Source organism: Giraffa tippelskirchi, chromosome 13 (assembly GCF_054371585.1).
Source record: "Giraffa tippelskirchi isolate mGirTip1 chromosome 13, T2T-mGirTip1v1.2.pri, whole genome shotgun sequence".
Lineage (NCBI taxonomy): Eukaryota > Metazoa > Chordata > Mammalia > Artiodactyla > Giraffidae > Giraffa > Giraffa tippelskirchi.
Window position 1 is genome coordinate 72,781,597 of NC_137287.1, and position 18,016 is coordinate 72,799,612.

General features: G+C 44.9%; 1 protein-coding gene across 5 annotated transcripts in view; it reads right to left on the reverse strand.

The window, feature by feature from the left end:
• The window catches only part of FAM107B (family with sequence similarity 107 member B), a 209,733-nt gene that overhangs the window by 3,287 nt on the left and 188,430 nt on the right, over positions 1-18,016 (reverse strand). For 4 of the 5 annotated variants that reach the window (XM_081553581.1, XM_081553580.1, XM_081553583.1 and 1 more), the window contains 2 exons: positions 9,400-9,583; positions 396-546 (listed from right to left, as the gene is read on the reverse strand). In XM_081553581.1, the coding sequence (XP_081409707.1) occupies positions 396-546; positions 9,400-9,583 (335 nt within the window). The remainder of the gene's footprint in view (positions 1-395; positions 547-9,399; positions 9,584-18,016) is intronic. The other variant, XM_081553584.1, reaches the window with a different exon arrangement.

Sequence of the window (18,016 nt, forward strand, 5' to 3'; positions counted from 1 at the left end):
TGGACAAAGTAAGTCAGGGAAAGACAAGTACTGTATGATCTCTCTCATATGTGGAATCTAAAAACAGAGGGTAGAATGGGGACTAACAGGGACTTAGGCTGAGGGAATGGGAAAGATGCATTTAAGGGTACACACTCACAACTAGAAGATAAGTCCTGGAGACCTAATACATAGTCCAGGGATTACAGGGAACAAAGCGATTATAAACATGAACATTAAGAAACTAGAACGCTCCCCACCACTAGAAGAAAGGGTAATTATATGACAGAGGTGTGCACTAACACTACAATGACAATTGTGATACAAATGTATCAAATCAATGTATTTCCCTCAAGCAATATTTTATGTCAAATATCTCAATAAAAAAACCCATCTTTACCCCCAATCACCCTCACCTGCTCCAACTTCTGCTGCCGTTTTAATAGTTCTATTTCCAAGTCAGATTTCTTCTTTTGTGCTTCTTCTTCCTTCTGCTTTATTACTTGATCTCGTTTTCTCTTTTCCATCACTTTCTGCAGTTCTGGTTTATTCTGAGGGGCAAGACCCCTGCAAAAAAGCATTAACAAATCACTTTGCTGAACACCTCAAACTAACGCAATACTCTACTTCAAAAAAAAATTTTTTAATTGCAAAAAGTAAAAAAATATTTAAATTGAAAAATTTTAAAGCATTAACAAAATTTAAAAGTTGTAATCTAACGGATGCATCTTTCATGATCAGAAATTCAGGCATCAACCACAGAAGGGTCCAGTGACTTAGCATGACTGTGATGCCTACTACCAGCTAACAGTTAGCACTGAGGGGCCTCAGAAATTCACAAGTATGAAAGAAAAGGGCAAGAACTTCTTTTTAAGAGTAAGCAAAAACCACCGCTCAATAAAATCTCTACTGTATGCCAGATACTAGGCCATGCAAGGGGGGCTAGTGTCTGTGGTTTGTGGGGGAAGTTCAGGAATAGCACATTCATTCAGGGCATGTGCTGGTCACCTATACTGGAGAGGAAGATGCCTCCACCCAGAATTGCAGGGGAAGTTTCCCAAGATGGAGCCCCTGACCCCAAGTATTAAATGCAGCCTAGAGAGAAGCTAGCAGAAAGCTCAACAACAAAATGGCCTGGAAACCTCCTCCAACCCTCCCTCTTTCAGACTTGGGAGAGGATTCTCACACATCCCAAGGCACACCCAAGGCTCCATCACTGCTGGGGTTGTGGCCACAGAGAATCCGTATCCCAACTCCCAGGCCTGTGCTCTGGAACCATTTCAGATACACAGTTCAACTGCTGATGACGCTTGAAGTCAGGCTTCAGAGAACAATGGATCAGGCTGCCAGCTCTTCAAATGGGGCGAAACAAAACCCAAACTCAGGCCGTCCCCCAGCAACTCTCATCTGAAAGGTTTGAGCCAGGTCAGGGGGAGGACATTCACTGACACTTTTGTAGGAGGGATTTCTAGTTAAAGTCAGCTGGGATTTGCCCAGTCTCCATTTCCTCTGCCAACTAGTTGTTGGCCAGGTTGTTCCTCAGGTTTTCTCCAGTCTGGACTCCCCCTCATGCCCCGACCCTCCGCGCTGACTTAGCTGCCCACCTCCTCTTCACCAAAGCTCCCTCTCTTGAGCCAATCTGCATTGACCCCTAAAGTATCTCAACTCAGTATTCACACTGATGACAAAAACACAACAAGTTACAGAACAGGAAGAGTGTTATCAAGGTCAGACAGCCAAGGGTATAAGTGACAGTGCTATCACACTCGAGTCCACAAGCACACACACAGCCACAACAGGAACTCGTGCTTTTCTGGGCTGCAGGAAACCAGCGCTGCTGGATCAGCCCAGGACAGAGGAGGCCCATGTGCCTCCCCACACACCTGCCGGCCTCAATGATGATGCCTGGAAGTTTTTACACCGGGCCCATGAATCTCCGTGGCTGTTCTCCAAACTACTCCAATCAGCTAAGGCGACTAATCAACTAGGAGTCATCTGAATAACTTAAAGAATTTCTAAAACATGTTCTGGTTTTAAGAATCTCAACAACACCCTTGCTTCAATCTCTTTCAAGTTCACCCTATCACATTTTGCAAACTAATCACACTTGCAAACATCACACTTCTTCATCTATGGGAATTTTTAAAATTCTGGCATCTCTCCTCTCTACCTACTTTTTAAATCACAATAAATGATTTTTTCAAAGCTGTTGTTTATAAAGTAAAGATGAGTATAATCCATCACTGAAGATAAAGGACACAGACCTCTTCCCTTTCCCCATTTTCATTAGCAGAACCTTTGGTTTAAAAAAGAAAATATTAAATTCAGCCATATTTCCAGTAAAATAAAAGAGGCTATTTTGTAATTTAATTACAATTTGTTTCCTAGTTATTAAGATTGTATGAGGAGGAGAGAAGTATAGACAGACTATTCCAGAAACGAAATCTTTACTCAGTGCAATAAAAAAGTTGCTTATGGTACTTTCCTCTGATAGACTTAGATGTCACTGAGCACTGGAAAATCTGTTTGTAAATAATCTGCGGAAGACCCACTGAGCTTCATGACTATTAAAAACTCTCACTATGACACAGAGTTAAGGGATTTAAATTATAGAATTAAAATTTTGCTACCTGCATAATTTAAATTTCAAACTATAATTCACTGGAGAAATTAACCTCAACTGTTATTAAGTGCTTCTGGATTATGCAAAAGCTGTTGAACACACTGATGTATGATGCATTAAGCTGGCACACTAAAGAAGCGTGTGAATGGGTTTAACTAACACACATATTCATTTTCTGTTCAAAGATTTTACCCAACAGTGCAGTAAGATAAAATATTTAGTAACACAAAACTCAGGAAAATGGTGCTTATATGATAAATGTCCTGCACTTATAATAGTCAAGAAGTCATACAAATTTAATTAATATTTTATTAAGCAGCTCACTTGATTCTGTGCTAAATGGAAAAAGGCAAGCACTATCTATGTGATTCTCTGAGTCTAAAACTGGATCAGACTGCAGAGAGCACAGACAGACAGAAATGAGTTTCTCCCAAGTTTCATAAATGACAGTATAAGCCTCTGCATGACAACATTCATTATCTTTAATCCATTCTGACATATATAATTAACAAGAACTTTCAATCACTTGATGACTGACAACTTGGCCTGGGGGCCATGGTACCACTCAAGACCAACAGTTATTCCCGAATTGCTCACTGTAACTTTAGAGTGGACAAACTGGTTTTTTAAATCAGTAAGTGCTCTTTGAAAAAAACAATGTTTTTTAGGGCTTCCCTAGTGGCTCAGATAGAAAAGAATCTACCTGCAATGCAGGAGACCCGAGTTCGATCCCTGGGTTGGGAGGACCCTCTGGAGAAGGAAATGGCAACCCACTCCAGTAATCTTGCCTGGGAAAGCCCATGGACAGAGGACCCTGGCGGGCTACAGTCCATGCGGTTGCAAAGAGTCAGATATGACTTAGCGAGTGACACTTTGGAAAAAAAAAGTTAGGTGACATATACATATTAGCAAGACAAAAAGTGAAAGCACACCTCAACTCCCCGTGGTCGACATCTACTGGGCACACCACTTGCATGCTATTCTAGGTGAATGGTGGCTCTGAAAACTGTACAAGATAGAGGCCCTACACTCATGGACTGCTCACCATTCCTGTGTGCACACGTGCTCAGTTGTTCAATTGTGTCCGATTCTTTGTGACCCCTTGGACTGTAGTCCACTGGGCTCCTCTGTCCATGGAATTTTCCAACCAAGAATACTGGAGTGGGTTGCCATTTCCTCCTCCAGGGGATTTTCCCAACCCAGGGATGGAACCTGACTCCCCTGCACTGGCAGGTGGATTCTTTACCACTGAGCCACCTGGGAAGCCCTCCCCACTACTGCATCCACAGATAACTCCCTGTCTAGTCTGCGCTCCCCTATACTATCTATACCCTTATCAGAGCACAGAAGTGCCAAAATTTTGCCACGCCTATAATGAGACATTTAGGTTGTTTCCAGTTGTCCCCGATTGAACACAAGGAGGTGAGAGACTTCCTCGACCATCTGTCCTAGCCAAGTCTTTCTGTTGGCAACATTCTCAGAAGCAGAACTGCTGGCTAAGCATCTGCATATTCTGGATTCGGATGTGGATGGCCAAATCACTTTCCAACTAGGCTGCAACAATTTATATTCCTACCGCCACCAATGAAAATGTACAGACAACGTTTAAAGGTCCCTTTCACTTTTCATAGAAACCACTGAACACATCTGGGGGCCGATTGGACCGCCCCACCTCCACGGCAGCCACACTTAACCCTGTGACAGGGAAACCGTCTCCTCATGCGGGTCAGCACCAAGCAGAGGCAGGTCTGGCACAAACTCTAACACAACACGCTCCCTTCCCCTGCCTACCCAGCCAAGCCTTCTGGCCTAATATTTTCCTTTATGGGGGAGAAGGAGGGTTGCCTTTGGTTCTCCAGCCCTTGATGTTGAATCCTGGAATCTTCTTGTTTGGTCGGCCCACCTCTACATTTTTGACTGAGCCCTTTCTACCTGCATGGATTCAAATGCAAAGATTTCTACCTCAACTTTCCTTATTTTTTTTTCATGTTGCACAGCAATAAGCATTTATTGAGGAACTAATTGTCTGTCTAGCAAAGCACGCCAACTTCAGAAGGTCTTGGAAACAGCTGACTGAAAGGCACAAGCCAAATGCAGGAGACATAAGAGATGCGGGTTCGATCCCTGGGGTCCGGGAGATCCCCCGGAGGAGGGCGTTGCCTGGAGTATTCTTGCCTGGAGTATCCCATGGACAGAGGAGCCTGGCAGGCTACAGTCCATAGGGTCACCAAGAGTCAGACACGACTGAAGTGACTTAGCATGGATACTCTTTTTAGAGAAGGCAGATTCTCTCTAAATTTTATCAGGAATAAGCACTCTTGAACACTGATCTTTCAAGTATCAAAAATAATGCCTCTTGCAATCTGCCATTTTATGGAAATAGCTAAAGAATCTGAGAACCCTAACACAAGGTCTTAATTGTCAGACCAAGTGGCATGACCAGATCAAAATATAAAGACTTTTAGGGACTTCCCTGGTGGTCCAGTGGTTAAGATTTCATCTTCCAATGCAGAGGGTGCGGGTTCAATCACTGGTCAGGGAGCTATGATCCCACATGCCTCTCAGCCAAAAAAACCAAGACAAAACAGAAGCAATATTGTAAAAAATTCAATAAAGACTTTAAAAATGGTCCACATCAAAAACATCTTTTCAAAACAAATTTAAAGACTTTTAACCTGAAACTTAGCTGCGTCTAGAAGCTAGCAAACAGAAAAGCAGAATGATATACTTGAAGGAGTGTGGGATGTGGTATGAGAATCCCTATGAGAATGTGCTCTCCTAAGCCCAGACTCTGCTTTTGTCTTCTGATCTCTAGAAGGTGCTTCCAACAACTCCTTGAACTGCGACAGAGCTTTGAGCCAAATATGCAGCCACAAAGAGCAAAGGTTCCACAAAGCTTGTTCTGTGATCTCAGTTCTGTCTTCCTCTCCTATTCCTACTCCTTCTTCTCATTTATATATTATTTTTTAAATTATTTATTTATTGGGCTGTTCCAAGTCTTAGTTGTGGCACTTGGGATCTTCAATCTTTGTTGGGGCTTGCAGGATCTTTATTTGAGGCACACAGGATATAGTTCCCTGACCAGGGATCGAACCCAGAACCACAGTATTGGGAGTGAAGAGTTTTCGCCACTGGAACACCAGGGAAGTCCCTCATTCATATTATTATTAAATTTGATTCATAGCTGTCTTTAAAGGTATATATAATTAAAGACATACATAATTCTATATTGATTTCAACCCTGTTTTATTCCAAAAAGCTACTGTGTCACCTTGAGAAGATTCTTTAGCCTGGTACCCTGAAGAGTTTCCCTTCATTCATATATCAAATTAGAACAATTCCAAAACAACACACACTGGGTTTCTGAAAAAATCATCCAAAAAGCTACTGTGTCACCTTGAGAAGACTCTTTAGCCTGGTACCGTGAAGAGTTTTCCTTCATTCATATATCAAATTAGAACAATTCCAAAACAACACACACTGGGTTTCTGAAAAAATCATTGGATAAAATATGGGAAAGCCCTTTACAAGTTGCAGAAGAGTCAATAGAATTTCATTACAGTACAAACCAGTCAGCAAGTATGACAATCCTTTAACTGAATATATACATACTACCGGGGCTTCCCTGCTGGTTCAGATGGTAAAGAATCTGCCTGCAATGTATGAGACCCAGGTTCAATTCCTGGATTGGGAAGATCCCCTGGAGAAGGAAATGGCTACCCACTCCAGTATCCTTGCCTGAAGAATTCCATGGACAGAGGAGCCTGGCGGCCTATAATATAGTCCATGGGGTCACTAAGAGTTGGACATGATTGAGCAACTTTTTTTCATTCATTCATACATACTATTGATGTGATACTTTCTATTATTTGGTACTAAAATTTAGAAATAAAAAGCCAAAGTTGTGAAGAAGTATATGTGTTAAAAGATGAATATAAGAGAAAAAACCGCTTTACAAGTCTTTACTCTAAAACCAGTTGTATTTCTAATAAGAGGATCCTACCAAACTAAGATTTTACCTTTGAAAAAAACCTGAAGTAGGATAAGATACACTCACTTGATTTTGCAACTTTTATTTTTTTAAATACACTTCTACAATCAGATCAGAACTCTTCAGAGAAAAACAGGAAAAGGCAATAGGTATTTTTCAGATGCTGGTGCAGGGTAAGTAGAAAGATGGATGGTGCTAACTGAGCACGTCTTACATAGGCCAGGTATTTTAGTAGGTGTTTATACATGTTCTCCTTCATTTTCATCTTTATAAGAAAGATTATTTCTATCCCTTACTTAATAGATGAAGAAACAGATCTCAGGAAGGAGGACCTTGTCCAAAATCATAAAAGGTTGGGAAGATCCCCTGGGGGAGGGAATGGCAACCCACGCTAGTATTCTTGCCTGGAGAATCCCATGGACAGAGGAGCCTGGCAAGCTGTCCATGGGGTCACAAAGAGCCAGACATGACGTAGCGACCAAACAAGTTAAATGTTGAACCAGATCCAGACCATTTCTCCCTGACCTCAAAGCCCACGTGCTCTCTACACCTTGGTGCTCAAGAGAACATGAGCATTCTCTAAAATCTCTCTAAAAGCAGCTGAGCTGGGCCCAGCTGAGAGGTCAGCTGTGCAAACAAGGAGAGAAAAGCACAGGAGAAAGGCCAACAAGAGAATGATGCATCCTCACAGGATGTACCTGCTCCAGGAAATCTGGAAACCGATTCACTGCACAAACCAAACCGGTAATGTTCTACCTGTACAGTTATGACCCAGGCTACATACATTTCTGCAGAATAGTCTAGAGCCTCTAATTCAAATAACGACTATGCTGCCAATTTTGGTTTATTTTTGCCTCTATTTCTGACATGGAGGCTTTTTTTAGATGTTATAGAAAAAACAAAAAAACCAACAACAGTTTGAACTAGAATGTTTCTCAGAGATCAACCAAGTGTCCTAGTGCTATTTGACAGACAAGGAAACTGAGATCCAAGAGATAAAGACAGTCAGAAAATTTTTTGTTCAGAAAACCATTTAGCTACTCTCTTTTAGAGGATATTAAACTTTCCATCTTCCCAGCAAAATGCAGACATGGTTTCCCAGGGACAGCTTCCAAATTCTCTGGCCAACTGAGGAACTTACATAGTCCTGTTTTACTTTGGGCATGATGATACCCATTTGGTTTTGTTGTTGTTGTTTTAGTCTTTATGTGATGAAGACAGGTAGAAGTTAAGCACTTACTCAAAAAGGATCAAACTCACATTCTGTTGAATAAGGGTTAACCCAGCAGCACACTGTCATGCTGGGGACAGAAAGCAAAACACATTACTACTTCTGGAGGGAGAGATGTAATCACAGAGAGTTCCTGGGATAGGAGTTAGGAGTTCTGGCCTAGGTATAGTCAGATGGAGAATTACCGTAAAAATGCTCCCTCATACCCTTTTTAAAAGGTTTTACTTTTAATCAAGCCCTCCTTCCAAAACATCACCCCAGTGCTTAGCTTTGTCTGCACATCTTTCAGTTCAGTGAGTAGTAGCTACCTTCTCACCAAGGCAGAGCAAACAGTGAGTGGTTGAGTGATCCATAGTTTCACAATTCAGATCGATAATTTTAGTCTGAAGACCTGAAAACAGTTCTAAATGAAGCTTAACAGATCTTAGAGAAAGTAACTTGTGTCTTAATAAATAAAGCAACTCTACATCCTCAGCTCTCCTAGTCCAGTGGTCTTGCTTAGAATCACCTAAAGAGCAGAGTACCAGCCATAAAAAAGAATGAAATAATGTCATGTGCTACCAAATGGATGGACCTAGAGACTACGATACAAGGCAAAGTCAGAAAGAGAAAGACAAATACCACATGACATCACTTACTTGTGGAATCTAAAATACAACACAAATGAACTCATCTACGAAACAGACGCACAGACACAGAAAACAGACTCATCGTTGCCAAGGCAGAGGAGAACAGGGGAGGGATGGATTGGGAGTTTGGGATTAGCAGATGCAAACTATTATATACAGAATGGATGGACAACAGAGTCCTACCATACAGCACAGGGAACTATATCCAATGTCCTGTGATAAACCATAATGGAAAAGGATATATATTTACATGTATAACTGAATCACTTTGCTGTTCACCAGAAAGTAACACAAGATTGTAAATTAACTATATTTCAATGAAATAAATTTTTAAAAAATTTAAAAAGCAGAGTACAACAAACCCAACAATCAAAATTACATTATGACACAGATGGAACTAACAAACGGTTTACAAGACAGAAGGTAAATGTTTTACTCCTCTCCAAAAAACAAATAGTAATAATAAAAATGATTGTAATCATTTAAAATGCTCCCTAAAAACAAACAAATGAAAACACAAGAAAGTGGGTCCTTATCTACTGTTAAGTCTGATGTGGTTCTAGAAACTTCTCTCTGTCATTCTACAAATGCTAAGATGGGCAGTATCTGGTTCTCACATTTCCCCAAATATATGGGGAAAATTCAGGATTTTTACAAATCTAAGAAACAATGTACTTCTCTTCAACGTAGGACATACTCTTTTATCCTTAATCCAGCCTCTTGTATACACATTCTAAAATATGTGTCCATCTGAGAAGGGGACTCAGGACCACAGAAATCTGAGTGATCCTGGGGGCGGCAGCTGAGCCTATAGACGGGTTTACATCATGGATGCTCTGACTCAAGGATGCTCAAAGGAATAAGAAAGATTTAAACATGGTCAAGAAACAAATCTAGTAACCTTAAAGGTCCCCTAAGGAAAACTTTGCTCAAAAAGCCATCGTACCTTTTCTGATTCATAAGAAGTTCTCTGTGAAGGTCTTGATGGTTCCGGGACGTCTTGACAGGATTGACTAGTTTCTGAGGCCTAATGAGTTCAGGATTGTCATCGTCTATATAGTCTGGCTCGGCCATGATGTTTCTTGGGATGAGATACGTGTCCTTGGGGTCAGAATCCTCCAGTGGGCTGTCTGAAACAGAACGATGAGAGTCACTGTGGTGTCAGTTCAGAAGTCTGTCCGCCCAGAGCAGAGGCCTGGGACAGCCGAGCGCATCCTCCAGGGAGCCTCCACCAGTTCACTGGAAACCCTCTGAAGCTCTGTCTTAGCCAAGGGGGCGGCGAGGAGCAGGAGGAGCCCGCCTGGTTCTGAGAGCAGACAACTAAAGCACAGGAGTCCCACAGCCAGATGGGTCCCCACCAGGCTCACCGTGAGCTTCAGGTCACACGGGTCCTGCCCACCACCATGTCTAAATACACGCTGAACCCACGATGAGCACCCGGGCACCAGACCCAGGTCCTTCGTGCTCCCTTCAGCCTCCAAATTAAGATGTTCTAAAAATGTACAGATCCCAGAGCCCGTGTAAGAGGCCAGCAGCTCCCCAGGGGAAGATCAGCCTCCTTATCCTGCCAGGCTACTGCTCCCTGTCTCCTTCCCACTCCTGTGAGCACCCTGGGGACTTCATCCTGTTCATAGCCTTTCGCATCTTTCCTCAAATGGCACCTTCTCAGAGAGCCCTGACCTCCTAACTGCCCTGCTTAAACCTGTAACCCCACCCCAGCCCTTCCCTGCTTCCTCCAATCCACAGGTTGACTGACTAGTCACTGGCCGCTCCTGAGGGCAAGGATTTCATCTGCACACACAACCTACTCCCCAGCTGCCAGAACATGCCGGGGGTAGGGGGAGGGACCAGGCAGCAAAGCCCAGCTCTCCACACTCGTCGTCTACAAGGAAGAGGAAGCTTCACTGGAGAACACAACAGATCACCCAAAGTGGCTTATTTCTGGGCTTGGACTCTGTATCAGTACGTGAAAGGAATACATGACGTGATGACCCCTGGGTCCTGTGTTCAACTTTAAGTGCGTGTGTGTAGAGGCCCCTGGAGAGTGGGGCACACGTCTCCTTCCTTCGTCCCTTGCAGCCTCGAAACACAGAGAGCACCGTATGAAAACGTGTCATATTTTGTGAGACGGAAGAGAAAAGGCATGGGGACAGGAGCTGCGGGGACATGGCTTACTGAGCGCAGGCTGCAACCCCTGTGGTCCACCTGGCAGGTATCCGACTGCTGCAGACCCCTGGGCATGTCGCTCAGCGCTTACCCACCCCTGCTCCCTCTCCCCAACACACATAAATCTTTCAAGATAACCAACACATCATTTTATGCCTCCCTGTCCTGCAGGGTGACTAAGTTATCTAAACCAAAAGTCAGAAGCGGAGCCTCACTACAGCAGAGCATCTGATAGTGGGACTTCCCTGGAAAGTCCAGAGTACATGCATGTTAATTCTCTGGCAAAAGCCATGCTCCCAAATGGAACAGGGATCTGAGAAGAGGGCAAGGGCAAGAGGGAGGATCCCATCTGAGCGGGCTCACACCCAGCACCACCACCTGTCCCTAGCTCTCCAGGTGAGTCGAGAGAGTGGTCCCCCTCCCCTGCATCCTCAGAGCCCCAGCAGCACCATGAAGATGTATTTCTGGTACAAGAAGCATCCTTGCACATGGGAGGGCTTCCCCAGTGGCTCAGTGGTAAAGAGCCCGCCTACCATCGCAGGAGACATGGGTTTAATCCCTGATCTGGGAAGATCACCTGGAGAAGGAAAATGGCAACTCACTCTAGCATTCTTGTCTGCAGAATCCCATGGACAGGGGAGGCTGGCAGACTACGGTCCATGGGGCCACAAAAGAGTCAGACACGACTGAGCAACCGAGCATTCACGAACGCACACACCATAACCATACACGTCTGTCTATCCTGTGAAAGAGCCAGAACCACTTCGTCTCCAGTTTTAAATCCGAGATTCCAGCCAAGTGTCTGGCACACAGCAGAAGCTGAATAAATTTTGAACTTAATCAAATCTGTAATAAACAGAGAGGACAGAGCCTCTGTGAACAAGCTCCTAGATGGAAGACAGGCTCCATCTTTATTTCTGCCCATGAAATCAATGCCCCAAGCAAACCCTCAAGTGAGGGTGTGTGTGTGTGTGTGTGTTTACACACGGGGCAGGGGTGCAGGGAGGAGAGACGTGGCTATGTGCTTCTATGGACTCTGGCATGGGGGTGGGGGAGTGGAGGTATAATCAAAAAGAATAAAGATGCAATCGCAAGTAAAATTTAAAAATAAGTAAAATGGGTCCAGAGGCCGGTAGCTACAAGTAGGAGTCTTTGGTCTCAAAGTCATCAGCGATGTTGCCTGAATCTCTGAACTGTCCTCAACAGCAGCCAACAATTTCCCAACACTTTAGATACAGCACCTGCAGGTATGTGATCACACCTGATCCCAGTGACAGTCCTATGAACAGAAGCACTAGAATCTTTATTCCACAGACAATAAACAGAGGAATAAAAGTTAAAATAACTTGCCTAAGCTAATTTTGCCAAGTGTAAATCTCAAACTTTAAAAAAAATGAGAATTAACACTCTCTGATCTTAAAACTCATGTTCTGTTTACCAAATTACAATGTTTCCTATTTTTATAGAAAGATCTTTTGAAAATTAACATGAAATAAAGAGGAAAAAAACCAAAGAATAAATTAAATCAACTAAAACAGAAAAACTGTGGCTGCATCATTCGTATATTTTAGGTATAAATGCATGGGCAATCAATAATATACACGTACCTAACAGATTGGGCTTCCCTCATAGCTCAGTTGGTAAAGAATCTGCCTGCAGTGCAGGAGACCCAGGTTTGATTCCTGGGTTGGGAAGATCCCCTGGAGAAGGAAATGGCAACCTACTCCACTATTCTTGCCTGGAGAATCCCATGGACAGAGGAGCCTGGCAGGCTACAGTCCATGAGGTTGCAAGAGTCAGACACAACTTAGCAACTAAACCACCACAACCACCATCTAACAGATTAAATCAAATATTCCTCAAATGCTACCTGAATTGATCTTTTAAAGACAAGTATGTGTGCTGCTGCTGCTAAGTCGCTTCAGTCGTGTCCGACTCTGTGTGATCCCATAGACGGCAGCCCACCAGGCTCTGCCATCCCTGGGATTCTCCAGGTAAGAATACTGGAGTGGGTTGCCATTTCCTTCTCCAGTGCATGAAAGGGAAAAGTGAAAGTGAAGTCGCTCAGTCGTGTCCGACTCTTAGCGACCCCATGGACTGTAGCCTACCAGGCTCCTCCATCCATGGGATTTTCCAGGCAAGAGTACTGGAGTGGGGTGCCATTGCCTTCTCCGAGTATGTGTGCAGCCTCCCCCAAATGGAAACTCACAAACCTGGCCCGTAGTAGGTCAGCGATCCCATCACAGCAGCCTATTTGAACGGGCCCCTCGGAGAGGGCACCCCTCGGTGGAGACTGGAGAAGTGCCAGACAGACCTGCAGGCAGTCTTGATTTTGTTTAAAAGCCAACAGCAGTTTCACCCTAGTTAATCAGTAGACGAGAAGGCAATGAGCTGCCATAAAAGGATTGGTCCCTCTGCCCTAAACCTGGGATAATCTCCCTGACCTCAAATCCAGATTCCTGCCTCCTGAGGTCAAGGTGTCAGCAGGGGAGGGGAGCCTGTAGACCTGGGGAGAAGAGTGTTCCAGACGCGGGGAATAAGGAGTCAGGAGCAAGCCCAATGCATCTGAGGAAGGACAGATATGAGTAAAGGTGGGGACAGAGAGGGACCAGTGGGGGCACCAGAGAGGGGTGGGATTCGATGCGGGGACTTGAAGCCCAGTGCCAGGGCTCTGGCTTTTGCCCTGAGTGACAGCAAAGAGCCATTCAGGGCTTGGAGCAGGAAGTGACGAGCTCTGACTCATGTGTCTGGACGATTACTCTAGCTGCCAAGTGTAGGACAGGCCCAGCACGGCCAAGGAAACAGTCCAGGAGGCACCCCAGGTGAGAGATGGGTACAGCAGACCGGATGTCATCTCATTTCAGCCCTCGGGACTTCCTGAAGGGCGGCGCACCAGGAGTGAGACACACAGAGGGGCCGAGGGTGCCTCCAGGGGCTCTGGCCTGAGCAACAAGGACAGAGCTGCCGTGGCGGAGGCTGCGAGGACAGCACACGGGCGTGAAGTCAGGAGCTCCCTTTGGGACGTGCTGGGTTGGAGACGTCCCTGGACACCCAGGTGGCCGAGGGCAAGCAGCAGAGGCAGTGAGGGCCCAGACCCTGGGCGGCTCCTTCCTGGTCTTACTAAGTGACTGCCGGGGTCTCTCACCTCGCCTCCCCCCCACCCCTCCACTCCCGCTATTCCCATGACAGAAGGCCACACAGATGCCTGTGGTTCCTGTGAGATCAGGGCTGGGGTACACACATTGTCTTGGGCCTTGGTGCCAAGAGACGGATTCACTGTGTGCACAGTGAACAGACTTCAGTTCTGGGCCTAGGGAACAAGTTCTAGCTTGGATTCTTCACCACTTTCTCGTAAGACTGGGGGTCTGGGAAGCCTCTCTTTTCCCACTGGCCAAGAGGAGTGAGACAGGCTCGACCTGTCTCCTGCTGGACAGAGGCAGACAGGCCACGGGTGGGCAGTGGCTCTGCCCATAAAAGAAGGCACAAACTTCTTCCTTCTCTTTCCCTGGTTTGTCCTTCATCCAAGTGGAGACAGGAAAGGGGGCCCCAGCCTGAGTCAAGTGTGCAGACCTCAAGCGAGACTGCGAACCAACCTGAGGGGAACCCTGTGGTCACAGGGAGTGGACCACGCTGGGGTCTGGGAAAGGTTATGTATGAGAAGGAGGGTGGCCCTGAAAACTGTACATGATAGAGGCCCTGCACGATAGAGGACTGCTCCCCATTCCTGTGTGCGTGCGTGCTCAGTCGCACGGTTGTGTCTGACTCTGCAACCCCATGGACGGTAGCCCACCAGTCTCAAACTCTGTGGAATTCTTCAGGCAAAAATACTGCAGTGAGTTGCCATTCTCTTCTCCAAGGGATCTTCCCAACCCAGGAGTCGAACCCAGGTCTCCCGCATTGCGAGCAGATTCTTTACAATCTGAGTTACCAGATACCTTGCACTGAGTCAAAGACTAACCCTTAAATGAAGGAACAGCGTCCAGGAAGAACCACCAGGAGAGGGAGCCCCGGAGCTGTTTGGGAGTCTCAAGCAACAAAAGTTAAAGCCTGAAGGGCTCTGAGCAACCAGTAATCCACAGCCCTGGAAGGAAAGAGACAGAAAAATGTCTGGAAGTAAAGGCACTTTGAAATGGATATCAGTATTGCTACATGAAACCTTCTTCCAGAAATTAACACGAAGACACTCTTGTCAGATACACGGCCTTGGACCAGTAACTGATTCATAAAGGGATTTTTTTTAAAACTATCAAGTCAGTGAAGGAAAATGAGGGTCAGCTCAGTAGAGGAGAAGCAAACCTGGCTTGAGATCTTGGACAAAGCCCTTAGGTTCTCAAAATGAGTGTGGTCATAAAATGTACATGTAATAATTTCTGGCACATCTATGATGCCAGATTCAATAAATGGAAGCTATTGTTAATCGAACTATGTAGCCAACAATATTTCATATTTTACCCAGAGGTAAAACCTCTGGGAAACCCTGTATACTATTTCTCAAGGACTTTTAAAGCATACGAGTACTTCAGACACATAAAACTGTTCAAACTAAATGACCCACAGATACTGAAATGAAGGCACAAACATCTTCCTTCTTTTCCTCTTCTTCACAACTAGAGTTGGGAAAGCCCCCTTCATGTTCTCTCTGATAACTTTTTTCTTTTTTTAAGCTTTTTCTTCTTTTAAATGATGGAGCCCATTAATTTTCTTTGCTGTTTGCTGGCTTGTTTGTTTGTTTGTTTCAATGATAATAAAGCATTCTTTACAATCCCCTAGTTCACTGGGAAGTCTCCCTAGGTTGACTCACCTCCTCTCCTCATGTAATCCACAGTCACTGGTAATTTTCAATAGTTCTAAGACCCATTCATGGAGAAGGCAATGGCACCCCACTCCAGTATTCTTGCCTGGAAAATCCCATGGACGGAGGAGCCTAGTAGGCTACAGTCCATGGGGTCGCTGAGAGTCGGACACGACTGAGCGACTTCACTTTCACTTTTCCCTTTCATGCACTCGAGAAGGAAATGGCAACCCACTCCAGTATTCTTGCCTGGAGAATCACAGGGATGGCGGAGCTTGGTGGGCTGCCGTCTATGGGGTCGCACAGAGTCGGACACGACTGAAGCGACTTAGCAGCAGCAGCAGCAGCAAGATCCATTCATGCTACCGACATTAAGACCCTTCTGCAAAGTGTAATTTTCAATAGTTCTAAGACCCATTCACGCTACCGACATTAAGACCCTTCTGCAAAGTGTGAAAAGTCTGTCACACGCCCATGGAGTTCTGAATGGCTCTGGCTACAGTGCAGGGCATGTACCAAGGAGACAGGGCTGATATTGAGAAACTGATGTTGTTTTGAGGTTGAGGAGATTCAGTGAAAGATTTTAAGCTGAGGAATAACAACACAGATTTGCATTTTAGACAGATACTAACACTGCACACTGAAAATGTAACCTGATGAGAATTGTGCCTTTGATTCCTGTGAATGAACAAAATCAATTACTAAACTCCACTGCCCCAGAAAAAAGAAGGGAATTCCAGCCTTATAGATGCCCTCCCGAGTCCTTCTTTGCATTTTTTTCCCTTTTCAAAGGTTAACCCTGGGTCCTGGCCTCTGCTAGTCCCAGGTATTTTGTGTTGATTGCTTTTCAGAGGTGAATAACCATCCCCACAGAAAAATTCCACAACTGGATGAATAAACATTCACTGCATCTGGGTTTCCCATTAGACTATTCCTGGCTCCAGGAGTTCATTTTCATATTTCTACATCACAAAGATAATTTTACTATTTTTTTTGCAGGGCTTGTGGGATCTTAGTTCCCTGGCCAGGGACTGAACCCAGACACTCATTATTTCAGAGTCCTAGCCACTGGACCACCAGGGAATTCCCAAAGATAAAAATTAAAACTTAATCCTCGGAGATATTGCAGGTTTGGTTCTAGACCACAGTAAACTGAGTATTGAAATAAAACAAATCACCCAAATTTTGGGGTCTTCCCTCGTGGCTCAGCTGGTAAAGAATCCACGTGCAATGCAGGAGACTTGGGTTCGATCCCTGGGTTGGGAAGATCCCCTGGAGAAGGGAACAGCTACCAACTCCAGTATTCTGACCTGGAGAATTCCATGGACTGTTTAGTCCATGGGGTCACAAAGAGTCAGACACAACTGAGTGACTTTCACTTCACTTCACCTCAGTACCTATAAAAGTTACATTTATACTATAAAACAATCCTCTGAGAGAAAAAAATAATCAAAATTTACAGATTATGCTAAGTTCCATGTTCACCTCAGTATTTAAAATCTATCTAGAAGCACTCATAAATGAATCCTTTAGAAAACAATACCTGAAACCTGTCGGTACATGCAGGTTATAGCTGTACTAGAACCAAGCGAAGCTAAACAATTAAATATTTGAAGTGCTGTAACTTCTGGAAAGTAATTCCCAGAAAGTTTTTAAGAGCATTTGTTTCCCAGGCTGTCTCTAAGAGATTCTAGCAACCCTCTCACAATACTCTGAAAAATCCAAGTCATTTAAGTTTGCAGGCCAGCCAAGTCCAGGCCTGGGTCAACCTGGAAGAGGAAGGACTGTCCCTGGAGCCACAGCAGTCTCCCTCAGCACCCACAGTTCCCAGAAGGGAGGCTGGTTGTGAGGAGAAAGGCCTTGAGAGAGCAGAGAGCGAGTTAAAATGGGAATTTCTCCCAAACAGCCAAGGGCTTCACTTACAAAACTTCTGAGCCTGAGATCAACCTGAAGATTCAGTCTCGTTGCCAGGAGACCATGGCACCATCTGGGACCCAAAGGCATCAGGCAAGTGCCCAGACGACCTTCGTGGCCACAAACTCAACTAAGGCAGACAAGTGACGCCGAACCAGAGCATTCCACATGAGCTCAGAAATGTGACTTTTCCAACTGTGCCGGGCCCACCGCTGCTGGAATTTCAGACTCACAATAAACTGGCCACAGAGATGCTGCTGCGCGCTTGCCAAACAGTGACACGCTTGGGAAAATACCAAACTTGTTTTCTCATCCCTGAAAAATGTATTTTTATACAAAAAAATAAGGCACACATTTTATATTTAGAAGATAGGAAAGAAGGCAAGAGAAACCTTGGGAAAACAGAACATGTGCCAATGTTTAAGATCTAAGCTGGACCAAGTGAGACAGGACCAACCGGTAGGTGGCGATGGCTCCACAAATAACAAGGTGTGCGTTTCCAGGATGATGCCCGGTGGAGCAGGACCACTTCACCCGGACCCTCAGCACTGTTGGTAAAAGCATCAGAGACAAGTGACGAGAGGAATCCACTCTGGAGTCACTATGCATCATCTCTCGATGCTCTACATAAGCATCTCCCCATCACTTAAGCCTCACAATGGCCCAGTGAGGCAGGAGTTTCTATTCCCTC